Here is a 27,225-nt window from a genome sequence, read left to right as displayed (position 1 = left end):
TTAAGGGAGCAACGCATGGAGTGATGTGTAGATTACTAGTTTGATGATGCATGAGGAGAGGCGGTGGTCGAGTGGCAGAAACTTGGACTATGGGCAGAGAAGGTCTCTGGTTCGTCTTTGGTTCGACTCCATGGAGAGACAACAAAAGTCGCACCTGGATTGATCTGTCCAAAAATCCAAGAGTCTCCCTACCCTCTCTAGTGCCCATGAGCAAGGCACCTCACTCCCCCAACATCTGCTCCCCCGAGTGCCGTACATGGTCGCTCACTGCTCTGTGTGTCCTGCACCAGATGGGTAAAAAGCAGCGATTAAATTTCCCTACCTGCATGAGTGTGCCTTTGCATGTCTGTGCATGTGTTTTGGATGAATACATGGATTTTAATCTTAATCTTTTAATCTTAATCAGTTGTCTTCCAGTTGACCAGCATGAAGCTGCAGATCTCCACCATGTTGCTGCTGGGGACATCAGGAGCTGCATTAATGAGGAGCAGAAGCGTACTGTTATGAATGTTTTGTGTTGTTTATGAAGCACTACTTATTTCAGCTAGAACCGATGTACTAGGGTCTGGGTTTGTATCCTAATGGTTAAATGCACATACTTTAAATCGCTTTTGATAAAACGTGACAAAGAAATACAACATTGTACACATAGATAAAATGTCTTTCTACCTCATCTGTAATATTCAAGGTGATGATCTCCCACAGAGCTGTTGATAACAGTCCACATCAAGTCTCTCCACTTCCCTCAGTGTGAAAACATAATTATATAATTAATTGGAGAAGTGTTTACAACACTGATGTGTGGACATTATAATGTTATCACTACTGTCTAATTCACTCTACAACTCCATGACAGACTAAATAAACGATGTGAAAATAGTAATGGCGGATATACCATCCTGTATCAGAATATTGGTGAAACAGTTACTATCACATGAAACGTACACGTGTAGCGTATTGATAGTAACTCATTAAAAAAAATAATGTCACAACCAAAACAAGACTGTCGAGTTATCTTGCTTCAATCTGTTCATTAGACGTGATAAATAAACGGTAACTTTTATAACAATTACATATTACAAAAAACTTGAGGCATGTAAGCATATGATGATAGATAAAGCAATAGGTTATGTTGGATAGTTTGAAGGTTACTTACCTCTAGTTCAGCACCAGCGGCTGGCCAGAAGAAGTGGAGCGATCTTCCTTGCCGCACAGGGCAAACGCAGGCAATGTGGAGACGAGCGCTTGGTCATCGAACGTTCTCTCTTCCCCGACCGCAACAGACTTGAAATTGCCTGTGCTCGGGCCCGTTAGTGCTACAACGTAGCCCTAGTTATTATTATTATTATTATTATTTCCCTTTGGGGGGCTTTTTCAGGGTCTAGACATGCTCAAAAAGTTATGAAACTTTGCAGGAAATTCAAGGTCTGCGGATATTTTAGTATTCTGGAGTAATTGGAATTGGGCGTGGCAAAATGGCTCTACAGCGCCCCCTGGAACCAGCCCCTAGGTTTCCACATAACGGATTTTCATCAAAATCTGGATATAGGTGTATCGTGACCAGTCATGAAAAAAAGTCTCATGGAGCATTATGAAAAACGCAACAGGAAGTCCGCCATTTTGCTTTTAGTGGCCATTTTGGCAATATCCCACATTTTTACTTTTACGTACTTGTCCCAGGGCTTTCATCAGATCAACTTCAAATTCAGATGAGTGTCATCAGAACAAGATGGAGATAAAAAATGATTGAGGGATTTTTTTTTTATCATACCGTGTGACCGTGGCATGGCGTTAAAAATTGGTTACACGCCATCAAAACACGGGCATCTGTATCTCGGACATACATGTTCCAATCAAGTCCAAACTAGACATGTAAGACAATAGTCCCCGCCTGATGACATCTATGCATAAATGATGACTTAAAACCGCAGCGCCCCCTGGTGGCAACAGGAAATGTCTTGTTTTTTGCTTGTCTTACACTTGGATGAATTTCTCCTCATCCACTGACCTCAACCATGTCAAACTGTATCAAATGGGTCCCAAGACATTGACAATGAAGACATAAGATTACCGTGACTTTTCGTCAAACGCCATATGAATGGCGTGGCATTAAAGTTCATCAACTCGCCGTGAAACACGAAATTGCTGTAACTTCAGTGTTCATGATTCTATCTCTCTCAAACTACATGTGTGTAACAACAGCCCCCCCCTGAAGATATTCATATGGTTTTAAGAAATGGGCGTGGCAAAAAAACTGACCAGCGCCCCCTATAGGGCAACCCCGGCACTACGATGGCCGACATTTATACAAATCTATCGGGACATGTGTCGTTTCATAACAAACAAAAAAATATCTTGGATAGGTATGCTTGACCAAACAGGGAGGCCGCCATTTTGGATTAAGTGGCCATTTTTTTCCCATATTCCACATTTTTACTTGATGCACTTGTCCCAGGGCTTTCATCAGATTAACTTCAAATTAAGATCAGTGCCATCACAACAAGATGGAGATAAAAAGTGATTAAGAGATTGACCTTTCGTCACACCGTGTGACCGTGGCGTGGCGTCTTGAGTTTGATTAAACGCCATCAAAACACGAGGTTCTGTATCTCGGACATACATTGTGCAATCGAGTCCAAACTAGACATGTAAGACAAGGGTGCCATCCTGATGACATCTACACAGAAATTATGACTTGAAATTACAGCGCCCCCTGGTGGCTACAGGAAGTGACATGTTTTATACTTTGATGAACTGCTCCTGGCTGATTTACAATATACAGCTCAAATCAGATCAGTCAAGTCATTAGATCATGGTCAGAATTGTGACGTTTCCTCAAACCGTGTAAACATTGATGTGCGGCGAAGGATTTTCCTTCGCCAAAGGAGACAATGTTGTCATAACTCCACTGTGCATTGTCCTATCACTACAAAACTTCTGTCACATGGTCAGAGTCCAAGCCTGAACAGCTCTATGTGTCAATATTTCCTCAGTGTCATAGCGCCACCTACTGATTCGCCAGGAAACAGGAAGTACTTTGTTAATCCACTCTGCATTATCCAACCGGCTCCAAACTACTGACCTATGATCACAATACTGATCTGACCAGCTCCATATATGAATATTAGTTCAGGATCATAGCACCACCTACTGATCAGTGTGAAAATTAAGTTGCGGAAACATTGTCCAATTGACACAAAATTTCTCACGCTACATCAGAGCGCCTACTTGAACAGATATATATGTCTGTGCGTAATAATAGTGATGGCGCCACCTACTGGCAAACCTACTGCCGAAGAGCGCAAAACGCATGAAACGTGGAGAAGTGCATGCTCGATCGATGATGTGCGCTTGGTCATCGATCGCTCTCTCCACCGACCGCAACAGGCTTCAACGTGCGGGTGCTCGGGCCCGCAAGTGCTACAACGTAGCCCTAGTTATTATTATTATTAGGGCCCGAGCACCGAATGGTGAGAGGCCCTATTGAATCTGTAAGGATTTTTATTATTATTATTATTTCCCTTTGGGGGGCTTTTTCAGGGTCTAGACATGCTCAAAAAGTTATGAAACTTTGCAGGAAATTCAAGGTCTGCGGATATTTTAGTATTCTGGAGTAATTGGAATTGGGCGTGGCAAAATGGCTCTACAGCGCCCCCTGGAACCAGCCCCTAGGTTTCCACATAACGGATTTTCATCAAAATCTGGATATAGGTGTATCGTGACCAGTCATGAAAAAAAGTCTCATGGAGCATTATGAAAAACGCAACAGGAAGTCCGCCATTTTGCTTTTAGTGGCCATTTTGGCAATATCCCACATTTTTACTTTTACGTACTTGTCCCAGGGCTTTCATCAGATCAACTTCAAATTCAGATGAGTGTCATCACAACAAGATGGAGATAAAAAATGATTGAGGGATTTTTTTTTTATCACACCGTCTGACCGTGGCATGGCGTTAAAAATTGGTTACACGCCATCAAAACACGGGCATCTGTATCTCGGACATACATGTTCCAATCAAGTCCAAACTAGACATGTAAGACAATAGTCCCCGCCTGATGACATCTATGCATAAATGATGACTTAAAACCGCAGCGCCCCCTGGTGGCAACAGGAAATGTCTTGTTTTTTGCTTGTCTTACACTTGGATGAATTTCTCCTCATCCACTGACCTCAACCATGTCAAACTGTATCAAATGGGTCCCAAGACATTGACAATGAAGACATAAGATTACCGTGACTTTTCGTCAAACGCCATATGAATGGCGTGGCATTAAAGTTCATCAACTCGCCGTGAAACACGAAATTGCTGTAACTTCAGTGTTCATGATTCTATCTCTCTCAAACTACATGTGTGTAACAACAGCCCCCCCCTGAAGATATTCATATGGTTTTAAGAAATGGGCGTGGCAAAAAAACTGACCAGCGCCCCCTATAGGGCAACCCCGGCACTACGATGGCCGACATTTATACAAATCTATCGGGACATGTGTCGTTTCATAACAAACAAAAAAATATCTTGGATAGGTATGCTTGACCAAACAGGGAGGCCGCCATTTTGGATTAAGTGGCCATTTTTTTTCCATATTCCACATTTTTACTTGATGCACTTGTCCCAGGGCTTTCATCAGATTAACTTCAAGTTAAGATCAGTGCCATCACAACAAGATGGAGATAAAAAGTGATTAAGAGATTGACCTTTCGTCACACCGTGTGACCGTGGCGTGGCGTCTTGAGTTTGATTAAACGCCATCAAAACACGAGGTTCTGTATCTCGGACATACATTGTCCAATCGAGTCCAAACTAGACATGTAAGACAAGGGTGCCATCCTGATGACATCTACACAGAAATTATGACTTGAAATTACAGCGCCCCCTGGTGGCTACAGGAAGTGACATGTTTTATACTTTGATGAACTGCTCCTGGCTGATTTACAATATACAGCTCAAATCAGATCAGTCAAGTCATTAGATCATGGTCAGAATTGTGACGTTTCCTCAAACCGTGTAAACATTGATGTGCGGCGAAGGATTTTCCTTCGCCAAAGGACACGATGTTATCATAACTCCACTGTGCATTGTCCTATCACTACAAAACTTCTGTCACATGGTCAGAGTCCAAGCCTGAACAGCTCTATGTGTCAATATTTCCTCAGTGTCATAGCGCCACCTACTGATTCGCCAGGAAACAGGAAGTACTTTGTTAATCCACTCTGCATTATCCAACCGGCTCCAAACTACTGACCTATGATCACAATACTGATCTGAACAGCTCCACATATAAATATTAGTTCAGGGTCATAGCGCCACCTACTGATCAGTGTGAAAATTAAGTTGTGTTAACATTTTCCAATTGACACAAAATTGCTCACACTTCATCAGAGCGCCTACATGAACAGATATATATGTCTTTGCGTAATAATAGTGATGGCGCCACCTACTGGCAAACCTACTGCCGCAGAGCGCAAAACGCATGCAACGTGGAGAAGTGCATGCTCGATCGATGATGTGCGCTTGGTCATCGATCGCTCTCTCCACCGACCGCAACAGGCTTCAACGTGCGGGTGCTCGGGCCCGCAAGTGCTACAACGTAGCCCTAGTTATTATTATTTCCCTTTGGGGGGCTTTTTCAGGGTCTAGACATGCTCAAAAAGTTATGAAACTTTGCAGGAAATTCAAGGTCTGCGGATATTTTAGTATTCTGGAGTAATTGGAATTGGGCGTGGCAAAATGGCTCTACAGCGCCCCCTGGAACCAGCCCCTAGGTTTCCACATAACGGATTTTCATCAAAATCTGGATATAGGTGTATCGTGACCAGTCATGAAAAAAAGTCTCATGGAGCATTATGAAAAACGCAACAGGAAGTCCGCCATTTTGCTTTTAGTGGCCATTTTGGCAATATCCCACATTTTTACTTTTACGTACTTGTCCCAGGGCTTTCATCAGATCAACTTCAAATTCAGATGAGTGTCATCACAACAAGATGGAGATAAAAAATGATTGAGGGATTTTTTTTTTATCACACCGTGTGACCGTGGCATGGCGTTAAAAATTGGTTACACGCCATCAAAACACGGGCATCTGTATCTCGGACATACATGTTCCAATCAAGTCCAAACTAGACATGTAAGACAATAGTCCCCGCCTGATGACATCTATGCATAAATGATGATTTAAACCGCAGCGCCCCCTGGTGGCAACAGGAAATGTCTTGTTTTTTGCTTGTCTTACACTTGGATGAATTTCTCCTCATCCACTGACCTCAACCATGTCAAACTGTATCAAATGGGTCCCAAGACATTGACAATGAAAACATATGATTACCGTGATTTTTCGTCAAACGCCATATGAATGGCGTGGCATTAAAGTTCATCAACTCGCCGTGAAACACGAAATTGCTGTAACTTCAGTGTTCATGATTCCATCTCTCTCAAACTACATGTGTGTAACAACAGCCCCCCCCTGAAGATATTCATATGGTTTTAAGAAATGGGCGTGGCAAAAAAACTGACCAGCGCCCCCTATAGGGCAACCCCGGCACTACGATGGCCGACATTTATACAAATCTATCGGGACATGTGTCGTTTCATAACAAACAAAAAAATATCTTGGATAGGTATGCTTGACCAAACAGGGAGGCCGCCATTTTGGATTAAGTGGCCATTTTTTTTCCATATTCCACATTTTTACTTGATGCACTTGTCCCAGGGCTTTCATCAGATTAACTTCAAATTAAGATCAGTGCCATCACAACAAGATGGAGATAAAAAGTGATTAAGAGATTGACCTTTCGTCACACCGTGTGACCGTGGTGTTGCGTCTTGAGTTTGATTAAACGCCATCAAAACACGAGGTTCTGTATCTCGGACATACATTGTCCAATCGAGTCCAAACTAGACATGTAAGACAAGGGTGCCATCCTGATGACATCTACACAGAAATTATGACTTGAAATTACAGCGCCCCCTGATGGCTACAGGAAGTGACATGTTTTATACTTTGATGAACTGCTCCTGGCTGATTTACAATATACAGCTCAAATCAGATCAGTCAAGTCATTAGATCATGGTCAGAATTGTGACGTTTCCTAAAACCGTGTAAACATTGATGTGCGGCGAAGGATTTTCCTTCGCCAAAGGACACGATGTTATCATAACTCCACTGTGCATTGTCCTATCACTACAAAACTTCTGTCACATGGTCAGAGTCCAAGCCTGAACAGCTCTATGTGTCAATATTTCCTCAGTGTTATAGCGCCACCTACTGATTCGCCAGGAAACAGGAAGTACTTTGTTAATCCACTCTGCATTATCCAACCGGCTCCAAACTACTGACCTATGATCACAATCCTGAATAGAACAGCTCCATATATGAATATTAGTTCAGGATCATAGCGCCACCTATTGATCAGTGTGAAAATTAAGTTGCGGAAACATTGTCCAATTGACACAAAATTTCTCACGCTACATCAGAGCGCCTACTTGAACAGATCTATATGTCTGTGCGTAATAAAAGTGATGGCGCCACCTACTGGCAAACCTACTGCCGCAGAGCGCAAAACGCATGCAACGTGGAGAAGTGCATGCTCGATCGATGATGTGCGCTTGGTCATCGATCGCTCTCTCCACCGACCGCAACAGGCTTCAACGTGCGGGTGCTCGGGCCCGCAAGTGCTACAACGTAGCCCTAGTTATAATTATGTCTTTATTTAAAAAACATTTATTAATAGTAATAGTAAAATAAAATAATTGGTATACAATTATAATCATAATACAATTATGCCAGCCCCTCCAACATGGGCTGTATACAACGGTTTATATGTTCCTTTTTATAATAATAATAATAGACTTTCACGCATCATCGTTATCGTTTTTCTCTGAGTTTCCCCAAAAAGATGTGTCTTTTATTTTGAAAGCGACAGTTCTTTCCTCTCTGTGATCCACTGCTGTGGGAGGGCGCGCCTCTGTAGATCACATCCACGGATAGAGGGAGGTGAGGAACTGGAGGAACCAGGACGAACCAGGAAGAACCAGAAGAAACAATGGGCGTCAAGCTGTACTACACCACTGTTACTGCCTCACGGAAGGTGAGTGACGAGGAGACACCTGGATGTTTGTGTTCAGCTCCAGCAGCAGCTGAGAGCAGCCGAGAGCAGCAGCTGAGAGTAGCGGCTAGCAGCAGAAGCTAACAGCAGAAGCTAGCAGCCGAAGCTAACAGCAGCAGCTAACACAGACGCACCTGAGTCCTGTCAGTACCAGTACACGCTTCCTGCTGAAACAGCGGCTTGTGCAAGTCTCTGCCCGTCGCTAGAGAAACGTCAGCACTTCTCTGTTGTAGACGTTCCGCCCGATTCAATTTAGCGGAACAAAAAGAAGCCAGGATGCATTATCCCACTTCCTCTAGCTTTGTAGAGGGGATGTTTGTTTGTGCTTGGCTGTTCGTTTATTATAAATACTACTTAACATATGGACTGTGTTATTCATTAAAGTGTCATTCTAGTAAACAATGCTGGAACCCGGAAAATCCAGCTCATGCATCCGCTTCCTGTAGAGAAAACTGCACACCAAAGCTAATCTAACAAAGTGTCAGTTTAAGGTGCCTTGCAAATGGTAAATATGAAGTGTAATGTACAAGGTTTGCCGGTTGCATGCGCGTTAAGTGTACCACAAAGTTATGTGTTATAAAATATTGTTAATCTTAGGTGAGGGGCCCGGCTTCCACTCAGGCTGCCAGCTTGTTCCATTTACTGTGGTTTGCTGTTAAAGTACACTGGGAACCAGTCATAATTTCCAATGGGTTGTTAAAGGAAGAGCAGACTAATGGATTATAGCCTAATTAATTACTTATCATGGTGGATATCTGTCCAACAGATTGGCAACAATCATCGTAATGACATCAGTAAAGTGATGTTGTAAAAACAATACAACTTGTTTTGTTGAAGTCGTTTCAGCAGCAGCACTGCATGAGAACAGTGAATGTCCATGATGCGCTGGACCACATCTGCTTTCTATTAGTTGTGAGGAGGAACTCATGCAGTGGAAAAGTTTGGTGAAGGCATTTGTTTTTAACCCTCTCTTATACAAAAGCTAATGTGTATGTATGTACATGTGCATACATACATGTTTGTGTTTATATATATATATCACATGTGTCAAACTTGTTCAAAAGTGTGTTTATATACTGCCAGCTTTTTATTTATTATTCCTAGATCTCACCTGGAAGTCATGTTTTGAATGTAGTGACTCTTTTTATACACATTGTGTTTGCCGACTGCAGAGTACACACAGTACACTCCACACAGTTCACTGTTTACCCCTTTGAACTTTCAAGAACGTGACTTTGGCCTTGCTAGGGTTTGTGGCCAACTAAACGCGAAATTGTTTGTTTTTCCAGTAAGTTTTGTGCTTAGGTGTGGTCACGTCTACAAACACCTCCACCCCCCAACTTCCTCAACTGACCAGAATAATCACATGCTCTATTAATCACCACCCACAGGCCCGAAGAAACCACTGTTTATAAATACACTGCCTCAGAAAAGAGTTTAAATCATACGGTTAATGTTTTCCATCTGAAACGCATGTATGCATGTTTCTGCCCTTCAGCACCGTGACAGCAAGCAACCTTCTTTTGCTCTTCTTAGTTTTGAGAGCTTTAGTAAATGAAAGCAGGTTTAGAAGGGCTGGTAAACATCTGCACAGTACGTGCAGATACTCTTGTCATGGTCGAATTAATTCACTCATTCATTGAATCATTTCTAATTGTTACTGTTGCTTATTTTTTCTCTCAGGTTAAGTCTGAGCAGGCGGATGTGATCCGGATCCTGGATAGTAAAAGCATCAAGTACGAGCTCATCGACATCTCTGTGGGCGGGGAGCTGCGTGAGGAGATGAGAAGCAAAGCAGGGGACCCAGCCGTGGGCCCTCCCCAGCTTTTTAATGAGGACCAATACTGCGGGGTAAGGGATGCGCACACACTCTCACACATACACACACACATACACACTAAAGTGGATTCCTGACCCTAGCCTGTCATCTATTGTCACCTGTGGAGACCCGTAGTGATCCATCAGACTAGGATCAGACAAATATTTGGAATGATACTCGGGTTCAGGTTGGGTTCAGTCATGTTGGCTGGGCTGTCTATTTCATATTTTAAAATGCATGTGCCTGAAATCGACAAAAACGTCAGACTTGGGGCTGTTTTGGACGCCAAAAACAATACCTGTCAAGTTCAGGTCAGGCTAAGTTAGTCTTCGCTCAGATTGGGTTCGCACAGGCAATTGCTGAAATTTAACTGTTTTCAGGAAAAATCTTGGACTGTATGTAAAGAGGGACTAAGCAACAAGTTTGCTTAGTAGCAATAGGGATGGATTCATGGCCGCGAGGTCCCACTGATACATTAACTCAAATCAAATAACCAATTAAAGCCAAACTAACCAGAAACATGAACAGTTGAACATACATCGGTGTGATTAGACAGAAGCCATCTTTGAGAAATATGTATACAACGTGTGCTTTGAAATTTTAATTTGGTCCATGTCCCATTATTCACATGGCAGAGGCTAGATTTATGACTTATGATGCAGTCAGCCACCAGGTGGCGATCAAGACGCTCCGGCTTCACTTTTTGGGAAGCTGCCATGTAAACCATTCTTATATATTTTCTATAATCTTGACACCTGTTTTAGTTCCTATCAGAGGCAATCCCTAGCCACACCAGCACACAATGAAAATGCATATCACTCTAACAATCATTTACACTGGGCGTGTGTGTCCATGTAATCTGGAAGTAGATGTCTACTTATTTCTGCTTATGAATGATCAACAGTAATCGTGGAACAGCTACTGACACGTTGCATTCTGTGCTGTAAAATGAGTTGTGGCTGATTAGACACAATTAGGAAGAGAATGTGTGTGGTCGTTTCCACACGTCTCTGTTTCTCTCCATCCACACTGCAAAGAACCAGGAGTTTTCAAAATAAACCGAGGCCAGCGTTTCAAAACTTTAAAATCTCACTTAAGACCTTGACAATCATCAGTCTTTTTGTCCAAACATGTAATAATCATTATGAGTTGACTTGAAAGACATCTTGATACCAGCTGTTATCAGTGAGAAATTAAAATGCTTTTTGAGCAACTTCAATTTATTTTTATGTGCCTGTTGTCAGACGATGCAGCTGAGAAGAGAAAGTCTTTGTTTGCTCGTCTGCTCATTGACCCTCTTCCTCTCCACAGAACTATGAAATGTTGTTGGAGGCGGTGGAAGCAGACACAGTGGAACAGTTTCTGAAGATGGCGTGAGGAGGGTGAAGGGTAATTCTCCATCTTAACCCCAGCCACCGCCCCACCCAACCACTCACCCTGCGCCCTGATGGCGACCCCTTATCCACCAGTGTCCACCCACTTTCTATGCCATAACGAAGAATGCCAAATATCTTGTATTCAGCAAATCAGAAGACACACATTCCCCTTACTGCACCATTAGACTCTAAAACGGTCTTAATCTCTGTTATTTCTACCTGTTGTTTTTTTATATCTGTTCTTCGTTTTGATTCCCTTCCTGTCCGACAGACCAGTGTTATAAAGGGCTCCTAGTCCACTAGGATGCAATGGGGTGTGTAGATGTGCAGTAATTAGGTTGACTAATCGTGGTGTCGGCCACATGACCGCTGGAGATTAAACTAATCCACTGGATGACAACATTCAACCCAGAATTGTCCTGATCCTCTGCAGACCAAACACGCATCATCACTCAGTCTTAAATACTTTTATTTAGTTTCTGTAGCCTTCAAGTTTCCATGTTGTATATGACTGCACACCATGTGCACTTCACATGGAAGCAAATGCAATCAGAAGTAGCAGGGACCGAGGTGTCCTTAAACCCAATTAGTAATGAATTCTAGAAGCTAAATTATGCTTTTTTTTCTAGGGTTGATGCTGATTTTTGTATTATTTTGGTCCATTGGTTACCTGATGCAGAATGTGGTGAGAGGTGGTAATCCAGCTTGGCCCAGTGAGGTCTTGTGCTTAAACATATAAGTTACTTTACTGTAACTAGCTCATTAAAAGCCCCCTGTGGAGTTTCTTGGTTCAACAAATCTATGTTTAAATTAACTGAGCACTTGCATGAATGCTTTCCTTTAATGCTTGCTTGGGTGTGCCTGATCCTTGATGCTGGTGAGATTGTCATAACAACAAGAGACAATCACAGTATCTCGGATTCATCGGGTGCCTCCCTCTCTCCAGGCTCATTTTGACAATCGGTGTCGGGCAGGACCTGTATTTGTGTTATTGTGTGTTGAATGGTTAGCTCCTTCACTTGAGTATTTGTTTGAACACAAGAACGCATGATGTCACCACATTCCAAGTAAATGGGCGGCGTTTCATTTGAAGCTTCCCACACCAACTATCTATTTGAGTGATGTGAAACTGACAGGAGTGTGTACTGCACGACAGACAAAGAAGGGACCTATGTGTAAATATACTGCTCCATGGTGCCTGCAGAACTCCACAGGGTCCCTTTGATATATGAATGGCTATTGGCTTTTAGTAATAATTGCTGACTCAGGCTGTAGTCACTATTTAGTACAAAAAAAAAGAGTTTCATAGGTTTATTCTAGTGTTACACATTCAAACCAAAACCTAGATAGGCTAAGAAAAAAAAGTGTTTATAAAAAAAAAAAGTGAGATTTGGGGACTGAACACTTGGATATGTTATTATGGTGTCCAGTGAACCGAAAAACCAAAATCTATATTAGTTGTTTAACATTTCAGTAATAAGCTGCCCTATATTCACACCCATTTGAGGAGGATGACAATATAATATATCTGTGATGTGCAGATGATTACTCGCTGTGGGATTAGCACTTAGCTGACATCTTCTATGTTTTCCATAATTTTACTGTAGAACTTGAAAGCTCCATTTCACCAGTTAAGAGATGAGCATTGCAGAGGAAGCTTTGACTGAAATGTGAATTATCTTGCTTTCATCTACATAGCTTTGTTCCTTCCTCTTTTTATTTACTTTGGTTACAGTTCCACTTAATGTTCTGGGCGTTATGTGACTATACACCCGATCCCTTTCTCATTATGAACCGAAATAAAGTCAAAGCTGTGTTTAGATTCACCTGACTCCGTCTTACCAGCCTTAGGGAACACTCATCACATGGGAAAAATGAAGGCTTCACCTGTCTGTGCTTTTTATGCGTTTGTGTTTATTCATTTGATTGATCTCATTAGAAATATTGTTTTTATGTCATTGTCGTGTCTTTTCTTTGTTAATCGAGCACATGTTTTTCCTTCTCTTACTCCTAAGACCTGTCAAACCCCTCCATGTTGTCATGATGGTGTTGTCAAGGTTTGGGATCCCCAGTAATGGCAGCCTACACACAAACGTTGTGCACTGTTTTGTAAGTCGATGGTTGTGGACGTTTGCCTGTTATTGGTGTGTATCCACTATGAATCATGTTTTAGACATTCCATGTCTCTCTCTGAGCTCCTGCTTCGCTGTTGGACCAATATCTCTTGGCCAAAAAAAAGAACAAATTACGGAATAAAATGCTGTTGTCTTCCAAGAAGATTGTGAAAGGGATTTATGGGTTAAAGAAAAATAAATTGGAGTTGAATCTACCTGTCTTTGTATTTGTATTTCTTTGTGGATCCCAACTAAAACTTCTGTGTCATTTGCTATTCAGCTTCCTCACTTCACTGAGGAATTTTACAAGATGGTGTGGAGGTGTCTCTCCACCGACAGGGTTGTCATTTCTAATTTGCAAGTTAATGGAAGATGTTGATTGCCAATACAGTCACACGGCAGCCTCTTCCTTATTTGATCCGCAGTGTCGGTACATTTGTAGAAACTGCATACAAGCAACATATTTTCACAAAATGATTGTCAGTACGTTTATAAATTGAAATAATTGAAATTCATATATATGAAATAAAACATCAAGTTTCTATGTGCTGAACTTTTAGTCTGAAGTTAAATCAAAATAAAACTTATAATTAATATTAATATGACTAATAGAAAGTCATTAATTTCATACATTGAATTTATATTCAAAATGTAAATGTTAAATGCATTAATAATTAGGAACAGTACATTATATTTTTATGATAGTTATTACATTATGAATATGTGAATAATTATTCATAATAAATGATATGAGCTGCATTCAAATTGACAGTTTTTGCACACTTGTTGCTCGAGGTATTCGTGAGTTGCAGTACCTCTTGTCTCCTTTGAGTGGAGCAGATCTTTCTCTGCAGCAGAAAAAAACACGAAGAAGAAATTAAAGAGAGGAAACAAGTGATAAAGATCCTGTTTACAAAATAAAACCCCGAAAGAAACTATTATCAATACTGTGGTAATAAAAAAGTGCCTATATGAATAAAAATACTATTGGAGAGGATTGTTTTCCAGTCTATTTAATTCCATACTTTATCCTGTAGTATGGAAAGAATTAAGTGGAATTACAGATTTGTATCTGGCTGTTAGTCTCACTTAGAGTAAATGTTGTTTATACCCATACTACCAATATTTTGGTTGCGAAGACTGATTTTTTCATACATTAGGTTTGGATCCATGATAAACAATATGGTAAGTAGGAAAAAAAGCGACAATATGTGACAGAACTAGAAACATGCCTGCATTCTTTCAATTTTCTTTAAATTGATATACGTTGATATGAACTATAGGGACGCTGCCATGGAGCAAGAAGGATCCAAATAAACGAATGACCACAATGAAAACAATTTATCCAAATCGCATCGATTTGAGAGACGATCGAGAATTGCGATAATTTTATTTAGAAAATGCTGACCGGAAGCGCTGTTGTTATTGAACTGTAGTGAAACACTGGGTTAAAGCAGGAAACTGTGAGATTTGACAGGAGACTGCGAACAGGTAACGTGACTTAACCTTATAACTGAGCTGTTGCACGTTCACGTGACTGAGCTGAGCTGTGCGATAGAAACTCCGCTATTAGGGTTGTTTCTGCGGGACTCTCACTAACTGTTAGACCACAGCTCAGCTAGCTAAGCTAAGCTACCTGACCCTCCAGTGTTATCAGACACGTTAGCCACTTGCCATCATGTAAAACGAGCCCAACACGCGCTAATGAATGAAGGAGCTCTGTTTTGCTTCATTAAACATTTCTTTCACTTGTTGTTTATGGTTGTAACCACTGGGATAATGTCTCCAGCTGCCACTTTTAGCTGCTTATGCTGGCTGTCAGAGACACTTACCACATGCTGCTCTGCTTTTCTGCATATGTAACTATAAACAAAGAAAAGCTTTGGGACTGTTTCCGGAAGAGTCCGGTTCTCCACCAGGTTTACACCAGACACTCGGGAGCAGCACTTTTTCATTCAAACGTCAGAGGCTATCACTGCTCACTAACCCACACTGTGGTTTGACTCCCAGATGTCCCAAGTCCTCTATTAAATAAAGTGTTGGTTTCTCCCAAAGTGCAAAACATACATTCTGTTGTCCGTTGCATGTTCATGCTGTTAGTGTTGGGTTCTCCTCGGTTTGAGAGACCTGCTGCTGCCTCTCACATGTTTGCCTCCAGCCCAATACATTCGAGGTGAACAGGGTTTGTGTCTCAAAACGAACTGCAGCCTCACTCCCTTGTAAACGACTTTTATTGACATTTTTTCTAAGGAGGAAATGTAAGAAACTTGAATAACACTCACTAAAACGCACACCTCCACCAAGACCCAACCGTCTCCTCAAATTATAATAAGTTATCCATACTTTTTTTCCGCATCAAGATCTCTGTATTATTTCTTTAGAAACTCACAAAAATGTCGGAAGATGTCCAATCTCGTAATGTCAAAGCTCTTGGATCAGCCACCTGAATCCGATCAGCAGCAAAGTTGAAAAATTGAGTCCCTCATCAAGTTCCATGGTACTCTGTCCAGTAGTCTAGGAAAATCCTGCAAACTATCAAACAAAGATTAAGTAAGATTTGCTCGCTTGTATTATTTTTTTTTTTATACAACTTGCCGCTACCTGTCCATTGCACTTTTGTATATATTTTGTATGGTGGTGTGTGTATGTACTTTTGATAATTTTGACAGAGGGCAAAATTTAATCTATTCATGAATATATCTATCGATTGATTGATTGTTCGATCGCAGATGACAGCATAACCTTGTGATACGTTGCCGATGTTCAGAAGTCAGTGCAAAAGCTCTGTTTTTAAAAGTGTTGGTGTTTCTGTCCCCATGCAGCCGCATGTGAAGATGAGCGTCCCGGACTACATGCAGTGTGCTGAGGACCACCAGACCGTGCTCGTGGTGGTTCAGCCAGTCGGCATCGTACCTGAGGACCAGTTCTTCAAGATCTACAAGCGCATTGCCAGCGTGAGCCAGGTCAGCGTCAGGGACTCGCAGCGCCTCCTCTACATCCGCTACCGCCACCACTACCTGCCCGAAAACAACGAATGGGGGGATTTCCAGACGCACCGCAAGGTGGTGGGCCTCATCGCCATCACCACCTGTGACTCGGCAAAGGAGTGGCCGCAGACTTCTGATCGCTTCCACGGCCAGAAGGAAGTGTACAGCTCCACGCTGTACGACTCCAGGTTGCTTGTGTTCGGGCTGCAGGGAGAGATTGCAGAGCAGCAGCGCACGGATGTGGCCTTCTACCCGGACTTCGAAGACTGCTCCGATGTGGAGAAGAGAGTGGAGGATTTTGTGGAGTCGATATTCATAGTGCTGGAGTCCAAGCGGCTGGACCGGGCCACAGACAAGTCCGGTGATAAGATCCCTCTGCTCTGTGTGCCCTTTGAAAAGAAGGACTTTGTGGGTTTGGACACAGATAGCAGGTGAGTTGTTCTCCTCTCTGCATCCTGACCCCTTTCAAAAAGCACTTTCACATGTAGGAGCTGGTGGAGCAGTTAGTAAATGTGATATGCTGCATTGTTTGCAAGATTTTGGTGTGTGTCTGTGTCATTGTCAAGTTGCTTGTTATATTTTGGCCTCCCCAGCTCAAAAATTCTTCTCTCAAAAATCTGATTTTTTGTAGCATTCACGTTTCTTTGTTCACCTTGGTTTATGTGTCTTTCTTCTTGTTTTTCTTTCAAACTGTCCTGTGAGTTTATTGTTGGGTGTGAAAAGGTGAGACGTTAGATTCATAAGTTTAGTGAACCCATCCCTTTCCCCTCGGCTTCGGCTCGGCCCTGAGACAAACAGCCGTACTCCTGCGCGGTCATGCATTTTGCTCGTGCCTCTGAGCCAAACTCATCGCTCCTCCCCAGGTTTCAGTTTATTCACAAACCTTTTTCAGCAACCGACTCATTAATCTTGGATGCAGGGAATTCTGACCAGCTTTGCACAGAAAATTTCCCAAAGTCAATCTGTGCTTTCATCGGCAATAAATATAATTGTGAGACAGGCAATAAACAAACTATTGTATGTTAAATTAATTGAGTCAGTAAAACACTGGCTGGTTTTGGAAAGTTAATAATTTAAGTTAATATATTGAAACAATATGCATTCCCATGCAACTTCAAAAGGTGAACATGAACAATCTCATTCATAGTGTTTACATCTTGATGTTGTATGGGACTGCAGCATATTAGATGTTCCCTATCAACTCATCTTTGTAAATGAGGTGGGACCAAATGACTTAAGCCTCACAATATAATGCCGACCAGGTAAACACCACTGCGATCTTCAACCTCAATAATAAACACAGTCAAATCTAAACTAAACATTGTAACCTTTGTAAGGATAAAATAATTGGCTGACTTGTTGTATTGGATTGCATTAGATTGTAATGGTGTTCCTAATAAAGTGGCCACTGAGTGTAAAGTTTATTCATAAGTAATTAGGCCTCAATGTTGACAGTGATCACTTTTCTCTGCATTTAGCTTTTCATGCAAAATTCACTGAAACTACTGGACTCACTGAAACTACCAACTTTGTTCAACATTATCGTTTAAAACGGCATCTGTGATTTAACAGCAGTTTAAAAGCAGACTAATATTTATCTTGTGAAATAGGAAAAACCCTGGCATGGTTTAGAAAAGGAGGAGCTGATAGTTTGGACTCGCTGGCCACAGTTTGGCTGAGGCGTGTGTGTGTCAGGAGGTTTGGTTTGGAACGGCAGCAGTTTGGGAGATGGTCTCTCTGGCTGCTGAAACTGGAGTGACACACTGGCCACATGGATCATTAATGAGAGTATACATCATGTTCCAGTGGCAAAGATAGCACTGCACCTTCTCATAAATGGAATTACATTAATTTGGTAAGGACACATGTTCAAAGCTGTAGATTAATTCCTATGGTTAATTTTCATGACCCCATTAACAGCAGCCTTATCATTTTATTTTTATGCAATTTAAACTAGCTGCTCAGACGTAGCCGTCCCAGCCTTTGTTTGAATTTTGAATCTAGCAGATGTATCATATAGATTCACCTAGATATGGATGTTTATGTAGATTATATATCCCTGCTTTCCGATTATACAGCCAACAGAAATATTTTCCTTGTCTCCATTCCACTGTGACTCCGATCACCAACTGTTTCAAGTTATTCTTTTCTCATGACCTTCCCAGTCTTCTACAAAGCTCAGATATCTTTCACAATGGGATTGTACTTTTCCTCATAACATTCAAATCCCCCCTGTGTCCCTGTGAAGCTGCTCAGTCCTGAGTGTTTTCATGTTATTGTGTGTCCTCGTTCTGCTGCTCCCTTTTGCTCGTGCTTCCTCGACCCACACATTCCCTCTGTAGCTGACTGATAAGATTCACTTTAAGTCTCCGGTCCTGGCAACCTGCTAACCTGTAGGAATTGACAATAGTAGAATTGTAGAGCTGTTTTTAATAAGAATGAGATATTCAGAATATATATATCTATATATATTTAAAGAAATACTTTTTAATAGGGCAAATTCACGTGCTATTCAATAAGTCGACCCACTTTATTCAGCGTGCTGTTGTCTGGAAAAAAGTAATTCTATTTCCTGCTGCTTTCCCCCAGGCACTATAAGAAGCGTTGCCAGGGACGGATGAGGAAGCATGTCGGGGACCTGTGCCTCCAGGCGGGCATGCTGCAGGATGCCCTGGTCCACTACCACATGGCTGTGGAGCTGCTCAGAGGGGTTAATGACTTCCTCTGGCTGGGTGGTAAGTCTGGTGGATGGGGAGACCACAGCCTGTTTATTTGCTGATGTTGATGTGTTATAGTGTGATATGTTCTATGGGGCCACATAGCAGCACTGTTGGCTGATGTGTCTGTAATTTGTTTCAGATGGAGTCTGACCAATACTGGACTTTTGAGGCCAGAACAAAAATTGATACTTTTTTATGCATCTGCGCTAACAACAGCCAGTGGCTGTTTTCGGGTTGTCTGTACGTCCGTCTGTTATTCCACAAGTCTGTGCGTCCATCGGTCAGTACCATTCTCGTGAACACGATATATCTCAAGAACGCCTTGAGCAAACTTCTTGAAATTTGGAATAAATCTTCACTTGTTTTGTTACATTTGAACATCCAACACACAAAATGTTTTGTTATTAGAAAATTGTGATTAAGATACCGAGCAGGAGTTGTACTGTTAAAACATACAAACGCAATATATAAAGACACAACACATTTTTTCATTTTAATGCTGCAAATTCTGGTCACTTATCATCCAATCTAGTCTCTGTTGGTGATATTAAAGTGTAGACGGTGGATGTTTGGGCTGTTTGCTATACAATGTTTACAGTCTGACTTGTTTCTTTTATCTAACAAGTCCAAACGTTTCTCAACTCAAAAAACACACACAACGATGCTTTCTCCAAGTGTTCTCGGTCCAGGCGACAATCTGGCTAAGCCCTTATAACGGCTATCAGCATATGAATGCATGTAAAAAGCTGATAGCCGATGCATTTCGGTCTATATGTTCTGACCCTTTCACTCTCCACACGGACTGTTTACCAGTGGGCAACCAAAGCCTGCTCAAACATGATTGGTCTGTAGTGGAAACGGAAACCCAAAGGCTTCCTGCCCCAAAATGTTATCCCTTGCTAAAGATTCTTCATTCACATTCTACATATTCTCATTCAGAATGTGTTCTTAGAGATTACTTTATCCTCTGATACACTGATACCGATTTATTTGTGATAAGACAACAATAACCAATAACCGTACTGATATACTGGTCAGACTGTTGTTTTCGGATCAATACATTTCCAGTGTTTTTGTCTGCATTTTCCATTTAACTTTTTAATTTGCTCGTATCCAACTTGATATGCAGCGACTGCAGCAGTAGAATTTTGTTTTGTTGTGTTGTTGAAGCAAACAATAAGCAGTGCAAACATCTGGATCCCAGAGATCCCTTCACACACTCCTGAAGGTGTAAGATCAATAAAACAAAAATGTAAAGAACAGAAACAAAGTTTTTATTTTATTGATGTGTTTTCGTCTGCAGCTGCGTTGGAGGGTTTGTGCTCGGCGTCTGTTATATTCCACTACCCTGGAGGCACAGCAGGGAAGAAAGCAGGACGCAAGCCAAGTGTCTCTCAGCCAGCAGATGCCGGCAAACGCCACAGACCAGGTGAGCACACTGCTCTGTGAGCAGACTGATGGAGACACAGAGGAGTGGATGGGACGGCTGCTGAACGGCTGTTTTCTGTGACGGAGTCCGAGTGTCGCTGCTAACTGTCAACTCCAACGATACTAAACTTTGCTCTGCTAAGCTGCTTCAGAGACGTCGGCTACTGACACTGCAAGAGCTTCTCTAATTGACCCTGATGATGCTAATTCAACTTTATTAGAATTTGTCTGTGTTTAATCTCTATTAATAACATGGTGTTTTATTAACACTGTCTTCTGTATGAATTCAGCATGAATGTATGTACGTGTGCATGTGTGTTTATATAATGTTTGTTACTAATGATGATAATTTTTCAATCATTTAGTTAGTATATTTAAAATCTTGCACTGATCTGCAAAGCGATGAAAAAATGAAAAGTGAACATGTATTTGTTCGAGAACTTTTTGCCAACTTTTCTTCAAAAAGTACTCAAATGTACTTGTACTATATGTTAAATTGTCATTTGACAATTTCTTTTAGTAAATTTTTAAACCCAAGTTAATTAATGGCACAAGAAATGACTGATTCAAATTTGATATAACAAATGATACATTTTTTTGTTTTTAATTTGAGTACAAATTGGCTTTAGTGATTTAAATTGCATGCAGAGAGTTATCAATGCTCCTGAGTAGCAGCAAAAGCAGCAGCAGCAGCAGCAGCAGCAGCAGCATCAGCAGCAGCAGGAGGCATAGCACAGACTAACACTGCTAACATTGCGCTGTGCGTCATGGAGTCAATCTGCATTCTTTTTCTTTGTCTGTAGGCGCTCAGGAGGTCCTCATTGACCCAGGTATCGTATATCTAACATCGCTCTCGTAGACAACACTGCCCGTTTGCTTGTGCTCCCATTAACCCTCTGTTTATTTTTGTCATCGTACATCATCCGAATCTTTATTTTGAAAATGAGCTGATGTGTTTTGACAGGTTATTGTTCTCCTGTGTTGGTTTAGAATCACCTTTTTGTTTCCCATGCCCCCACTGTTTCTCACAACCACAGTTTTGGTGTCCAGTATCACATGACTAGCTGATCCAAGACCAAACCTTTCCTCTCAGATCCACCTCCACACTTAATAGATTGGGATCCCATTATTCTAACAACTGACATTTTACCTTTGATTATCACACAAAAATCATTTAACCATATCAAACAAATATGCTTCTAGAAAATGTACCCCTTAAAAACCCAAGTTTAAATGTCTGTGGAAGTATTAGTCTATTAGCAGTGGAGCACACATTGATTTCTTACTTGATACATGCTTACTGTTTCTCAACCTCTCACTATCATAGCCTAGACAAATAAATCAAATTACGTATTTATATTCTGTCACTTCCCTGTCTCAAAACCTATACTTTGTCTAGTTCTGTGCAAATATTGGAGTGCTTTCTTTATGTCATGTTTAATGAGCAATTTGACCAAGAAGCGGTGCAACACAGCATCTCATTATTCACACGTTTGTCATTGTGAGAGCACCACAGGGCTTCTGGGCACAGACCCATCAGTGACTTACTCTCAATCGCTATATGTAGTCCAAGCAGATTTGGCCAAGAGATGCACCTTGCAGTTGCTTTTTAATCATTTGAGGTGTGAGTGTAACTCTGACTGAGACTCCAAGGCCTCAGAATATTTATAACATCACTGGTGTAAGGGACTGTGGTTCAACATTTGAACGCTGTTTATCTGGCTCTTCTTTTCTGTAAAACATGTTTCGATATACATGTGGCGGTGGTCATGTCAGGCCTTTCCAGTATTTAAGGTTCCCCTTCTTCCTGTGGTCAATCCTCTCATTTCATTTCCTTTTCTAATAGAACAGATTGATGGAAGTTCCTTCCTGCATCTTTCTAATCATATTCCAAACTGTTTTGGGTGTAGGTGCCCTCACAGCCAATGGCATTAGTGCAGACACCAGCGCTGAGATTGGACGAACGAAGAACTGCTTGAGTCAGGAGGACATCATCGAGAAATACAAAGAGGCCATCTCCTACTATGGAAAGGTACCGTCCACCACCTGCCGAACTGTTAAATCACTGATATATAATACATTGTAGTGTTAGTATTAGCTCAGTACATAAGTCATATCTCAGTGTGTCCAAATTCTCATTTTGAATCACTGTTGATAATGTTTTCAATAGGTTAAGGTCTGTTGAAAGTAATTTAAATTGTATATATATATATAAAATTGATATAAAAAATTTAATATATATATATATATATATAAAACAAAACAATTGAATGAAATAATCCATTTTATGCACCATACCCAGTTCCAGGTCCCTTTTTTAATTTAATTAATTAGATTATTATTATTTATTGTGGATATATATATATATATATATATATTAAAAATATGATATAGTTTACACATGTTAAGATTTCCACCTTCAGTTGATTGCTTTTGGTCTTTTAGTGGATCCATAACAACAATTAAAAATAAGTTCAAGCCTTGTTCTTTAACACCAAACAAAGCTCTGCAGGAGCCACAAAACTACATTCACTCTTAAATGGATAGTTCGCTTAAAAAAATGGAAATTCGCCTTTTTATCTACTTACCACTATGCTGATGGAGGGATGGGTGAAGTGTTTCAGTGAGCTATCCCTTTAACTCTGGAGCAACAAGCCGTGATCAGCAGACATCAGAGATCTACTGGGGATCATTGGCTGCTGTAACTCTCTGATGTTGATGTGCGTCCTGTGGTGTTGGTTGACACCATCACACCTGATGATCCAGTGATTTAAAAATAAACAAAACAATCTTGAATCTTAAGACATGGTCATATAGGACAGTATTTACGATCAGGTTGCTTTCATACTAAGCCACTACTCAAGGGCAGAGATGTGGCTACGCATCCACCCAGTAGTATTTATTCCTCTCACCAGGGGGCAGTATTTGATCTGGTTTGACGGAGTTTGAAGGCAGCTACAACAGTGTTAGCAGCATTGGACCAGTATATTCTGACGGCAGCTGTTTATCACTGAGAGATACATGGGAACAAGAATTACAAATGAGCAGTAGAGCACATGCAATATCTGGAAATCAGTCAGTGATGATAATCTGCTAAAAAGCAGAAGAATTAGTAAGTGTGATGTGTCTTTTCCTGGCATAATATATATGTAGTGACTACTGTTCTTGTACAAAGTCACAAAGAATAGCATTAAAGTATCGTCATAGCTTAGGGAAAGTTGAATAGGCTCATTATGGTCCCACACTATTCATAAGCAGTGTGTGCTTTATCTTCATTATTATAATTGCCTTTTGCACTGACCTCCCTTAGCCCTTTTACCTGTAACTAGTTTATTCAGAATTAAATTAGGTCTCAACACATAGCCATTCAGATATTAATTGAATTTTAATGAGATTTGAAGTGGAGGGAAGTTGAGGGACGGCGTGATAAAAAAAAAATACGCCTTGGCATGACTAGTAGACTCTGCAGCGGCGGCTCGAGTTTCCAGCGGCTGGGAATCCCTGAAAAACGAGCGGAGCCCCAGGGGACCGGGGTTATCGCGCTTGTTTGTCATCCCTGTGTGCGCAGCGACTGATGAGGGCGGTCATATGTTAATAAAGAAACACTCCCTCTGATTATAAGGTGGGTTGCCGAAGTCACGGTGACCCTCTTTGAGTAATTATCTCCCCTCCACCGCCCCCTTCCTGTTATCTCCCGCAGTACAAGAACGCAGGCGTGATCGAGCTGGAGGCCTGCGTGAAAGCGGTGCGGGTGCTTGCCATTCAGAAGAGGGCGCGGGAGGCCTCAGAGTTCCTGCAGAACGCTGTTTACATCAACCTGGGACAGGTATGCTATCTGACTGGAAAATCACGAGCTTTTCCAGCTACACGGGGTGATTCATACGTCCACAGGGAGTCCACAGTAGAGTGTAGAGCAGCTGATTCAGTGTGGCTGTAGGGTATCTTACGATTAATAGAAAAGGACACTCACACAGAACTAACCATTACCATTTTTATAGTTTTATCTTTAGTCATAGCTCTTTATCGTTAAAGCATTAAAGCTGTACATTCTTTTTTATCTGGTTTTCCCCTTAAGTGAAAAAAGTCTTGTTGCTTTATGTGACCAATGCAGCCAACAGAATACCCTCCAGGTTTGCACTTTAACTAAAGTAGTTGCCTCTTTTTCTCGGATTTTAAATCTCAATATATAGAACTCATTAAATAATTATATTTTGCTGGTTCAGGCCAGAGACCAAAGCATCTAGATCAGCACCTTGTGGCTGCTTGCAGGGGTAGGAGTGTGATAACTCCTGCCTCCTCCATGTTAATGGATGGGACATGGGTCAAAAAAGTCAGAGTACACATCAAATATAATTTTCACAAAGACGATAGATGTTATTTATGGTAATTCTTATTACACAAATTTTTCAGCTTTTTTTCTTTCTGGGAAATAATTACTTATTTGAAGCTTTGAACATGGGGTGAAACTTCATGAGCTGAGACTGACTCCTGATTGGTAGAGTCCATGTATCGACAGGACCTTGCTACTGCGGCTCAATCCCCAAAAATGGAATGGGCAGATTCTGGCATCAAATGTGCGTTTGTATCCGGAGTATTTTGGCTTCATTTCTGGATAGTGGGAAAAAGTGGAGATGTGTCGTCCATGGTGCAGACAAATTTGAAAATATAAAAAAACATTCTTCAATAACAAACTCTATTGTAATATGATATAGTAAACTGTGTAAAATGTATTTTACAAAAAATATAAATAACATCTTTTCTCTAATAAGATTTACTGCTTAAAAAGTTTTATCTGTTGAACCCAAAATGTTTTCTACTGCACTGAAAGAAAATCCATTCTGATTGATGTGCGCTGAAAGTTTTTACATCATGCTCGTGTACCAGGATTATGGCCCAAACAAAGACTAGCTCCTCTCATACAATCTTGAACTCAGACGGAAGAGAAACTTTCCAGCTTCAGCAGCTGAATGGAAAAACAGCCTTGTAGTGTCAAGATTTGCTCATAAATCACTGCACAGGAAATCACACAAATTTAAGCCAAATAACGGTAAGAAAAATACATTTCTGTATAATGTGGTTTAAGTTTAACGCCATTTCTGTTACTTCAGTTATCGGAGGAGGAGAAGATCCAGCGTTACAGCATCCTTTCCGAGCTCTACGAACTGATTGGTTTCCTTCGAAAGTCAGCGTTCTTCAAGCGTGTTGCAGCGATGCAGTGCGTGGCTCCCACCATCCCCGAGCCGGGCTGGAGGGCCTGCTACAAGCTGCTGCTGGAGACTTTGCCTGGATACAGCCTTTCACTTGACCCCAAGGATTTCAGCAAAGGTAGGCCTGGACACATGGAGGGAGTAGAATAAATTATTTGGGGATTATTTTAAAGTGTTTTTTGCATTGAATGCGAATGGTTTCTTGGATGGTTTGTTCCTGACGCAAAATCTCCTAGCAGTTCTTATTCATATTGGGTACAGCTTTTTCCATGGCTGCAGTTTAAGCAGTTTCCAAACATGAGGAGGTACACAGGATTGTGTTCTGACTTTGCCTTTCACTCATGAACAGCGCAGCATTACATTCTTTGATTAGTTCACAGCAACTCAGAAATCTCTGTAGTGTTCAGGCGAGGGAGGAGGAGGAGGAGGGGGAGGAGGGGGAAATCCATGGATTTGGCTGCGGACATCTCTAGCTTTTGTTTACAGCACATCACAACTTGTGTCAGCTCATATCTCTAAAAGCTCTCTGGACGTCTTCATCCCTGTCTTCTACGTGTATGACGCGTGTATGTTTTCTCTTTGTCTTTTTCGATGGTTGTGTCTGTTGCGTGTAAGAAACATCATCAACATGCCCACTCACTCATGGTGAATCCTGCAGAGGATCTACTGCAGTGTTCTCACATCGGCTCATCGTGACATTCTCCTGAGTTTTTACTCGGAGGCAGGAAGTTTGCAGAAAGTTCTCAGAAAGCCGGAAGCCTCTCACTCGGACATTTGGCCCCTAGAGAATGCCAGTGCATGACTGAAAGCAGCTCTAGAAACAATCTTTGTCTTATATATTCTCTTATTACATGATTCTACTCTACAAAATGCACACTCTAAAATTAGATAAAAGATTATTTGTACACATTTTAAATTTGGAAGTTGATGTTTTTGCTTGATTAGTTAAACTAGAGTGCGTGATTATGCGTCTTGAGTGTTAGATACGTCGCTGCTTATCTAAGGTGGAACATTTTTTTGGGGAAAAATTAGTAACCACTTCACTCTTATCAAAATATGATTTTACTCGTGCAGGAATTAAAATCTTTTTTACCTTTTAACATTTAGATATTATGTTCCATACCAACAGGTGTTTCACTGATGTTGTAAAATACATCCAATGGAAAAACAAAGTGAAACGTAAACAAGGAGAAAGTTTACAATTGAAATACAAAATTATCAAAGAGGCCATGATACAGTATGTACACAGTGTATATATTTTGCTTGAAAAGTACCCTGGGGTCTGTGAGAAAGACTTTTGTTGAATTTTCTAAAATTGGCCGTATGAGTAAACCCTGCTTCTTAAAGCAAATTAATCAAATTTTGAAGCTCTGCCAAAATAATTGAATAAACCTGGAACTATTATTCTTTGTGTGATGTAAATTAGAGGAATAAATCAGATTTGAGGTCCGAACTCGAGCAGAGGGTCTA

The 27,225-nt window shown here is 41.1% G+C and overlaps 2 protein-coding genes across 4 annotated transcripts in view; both read left to right on the top strand.

Moving 5' to 3' along the window:
• The first annotated feature begins 7,946 nt into the window (after nucleotides 1-7,946).
• On the top strand, nucleotides 7,947-13,628 carry sh3bgrl3 (SH3 domain binding glutamate-rich protein like 3). The gene is made up of 3 exons (XM_062409802.1): nucleotides 7,947-8,086; nucleotides 9,788-9,955; nucleotides 11,235-13,628. Exons 1-3 carry the CDS (start codon nucleotides 8,042-8,044, stop codon nucleotides 11,298-11,300), a joined length of 279 nt encoding a protein of 92 aa, XP_062265786.1. The 5' UTR covers nucleotides 7,947-8,041; the 3' UTR covers nucleotides 11,301-13,628.
• Nucleotides 13,629-14,827: 1,199 nt separating this feature from the next.
• The window catches only part of trappc9 (trafficking protein particle complex subunit 9), a 196,876-nt gene continuing 184,478 nt past the window's right edge, over nucleotides 14,828-27,225 (top strand). Inside the window, exons 1-8 of one of the 3 annotated variants that reach the window (XM_062409865.1) lie at nucleotides 14,828-14,904; nucleotides 16,236-16,831; nucleotides 18,990-19,135; nucleotides 20,424-20,549; nucleotides 21,352-21,378; nucleotides 22,459-22,580; nucleotides 24,249-24,374; nucleotides 25,657-25,873. In XM_062409865.1, the coding sequence (XP_062265849.1) occupies nucleotides 16,248-16,831; nucleotides 18,990-19,135; nucleotides 20,424-20,549; nucleotides 21,352-21,378; nucleotides 22,459-22,580; nucleotides 24,249-24,374; nucleotides 25,657-25,873 (1,348 nt within the window). In that variant the 5' untranslated portion in view covers nucleotides 14,828-14,904; nucleotides 16,236-16,247. Of the gene's footprint in view, nucleotides 14,905-16,235; nucleotides 16,832-18,106; nucleotides 18,256-18,989; nucleotides 19,136-20,423; nucleotides 20,550-21,351; nucleotides 21,379-22,458; nucleotides 22,581-24,248; nucleotides 24,375-25,656; nucleotides 25,874-27,225 lie in introns of those variants that run through there. The other 2 variants (XM_062409866.1, XM_062409868.1) reach the window with 2 other exon arrangements.

This window comes from Platichthys flesus, chromosome 17 (assembly GCF_949316205.1).
Source record: "Platichthys flesus chromosome 17, fPlaFle2.1, whole genome shotgun sequence".
Lineage (NCBI taxonomy): Eukaryota > Metazoa > Chordata > Actinopteri > Pleuronectiformes > Pleuronectidae > Platichthys > Platichthys flesus.
Note: the sequence above shows the minus strand (reverse complement) of the source record. Positions and strands in the feature narration are given on the sequence as shown.

Excerpts from the sequence above, each read along its gene's own strand:
- sh3bgrl3 (XM_062409802.1), top strand. The coding sequence starts at position 8,042 with ATGGGCGTCAAGCTGTACTACACCACTGTTACTGCCTCACGGAAG. Across the intron at positions 8,087-9,787 it reads CTGTTACTGCCTCACGGAAG|GTTAAGTCTGAGCAGGCGGA; the intron begins GTGAGTGACGAG and ends TTTTTCTCTCAG. Across the intron at positions 9,956-11,234 it reads ATGAGGACCAATACTGCGGG|AACTATGAAATGTTGTTGGA; the intron begins GTAAGGGATGCG and ends TCCTCTCCACAG.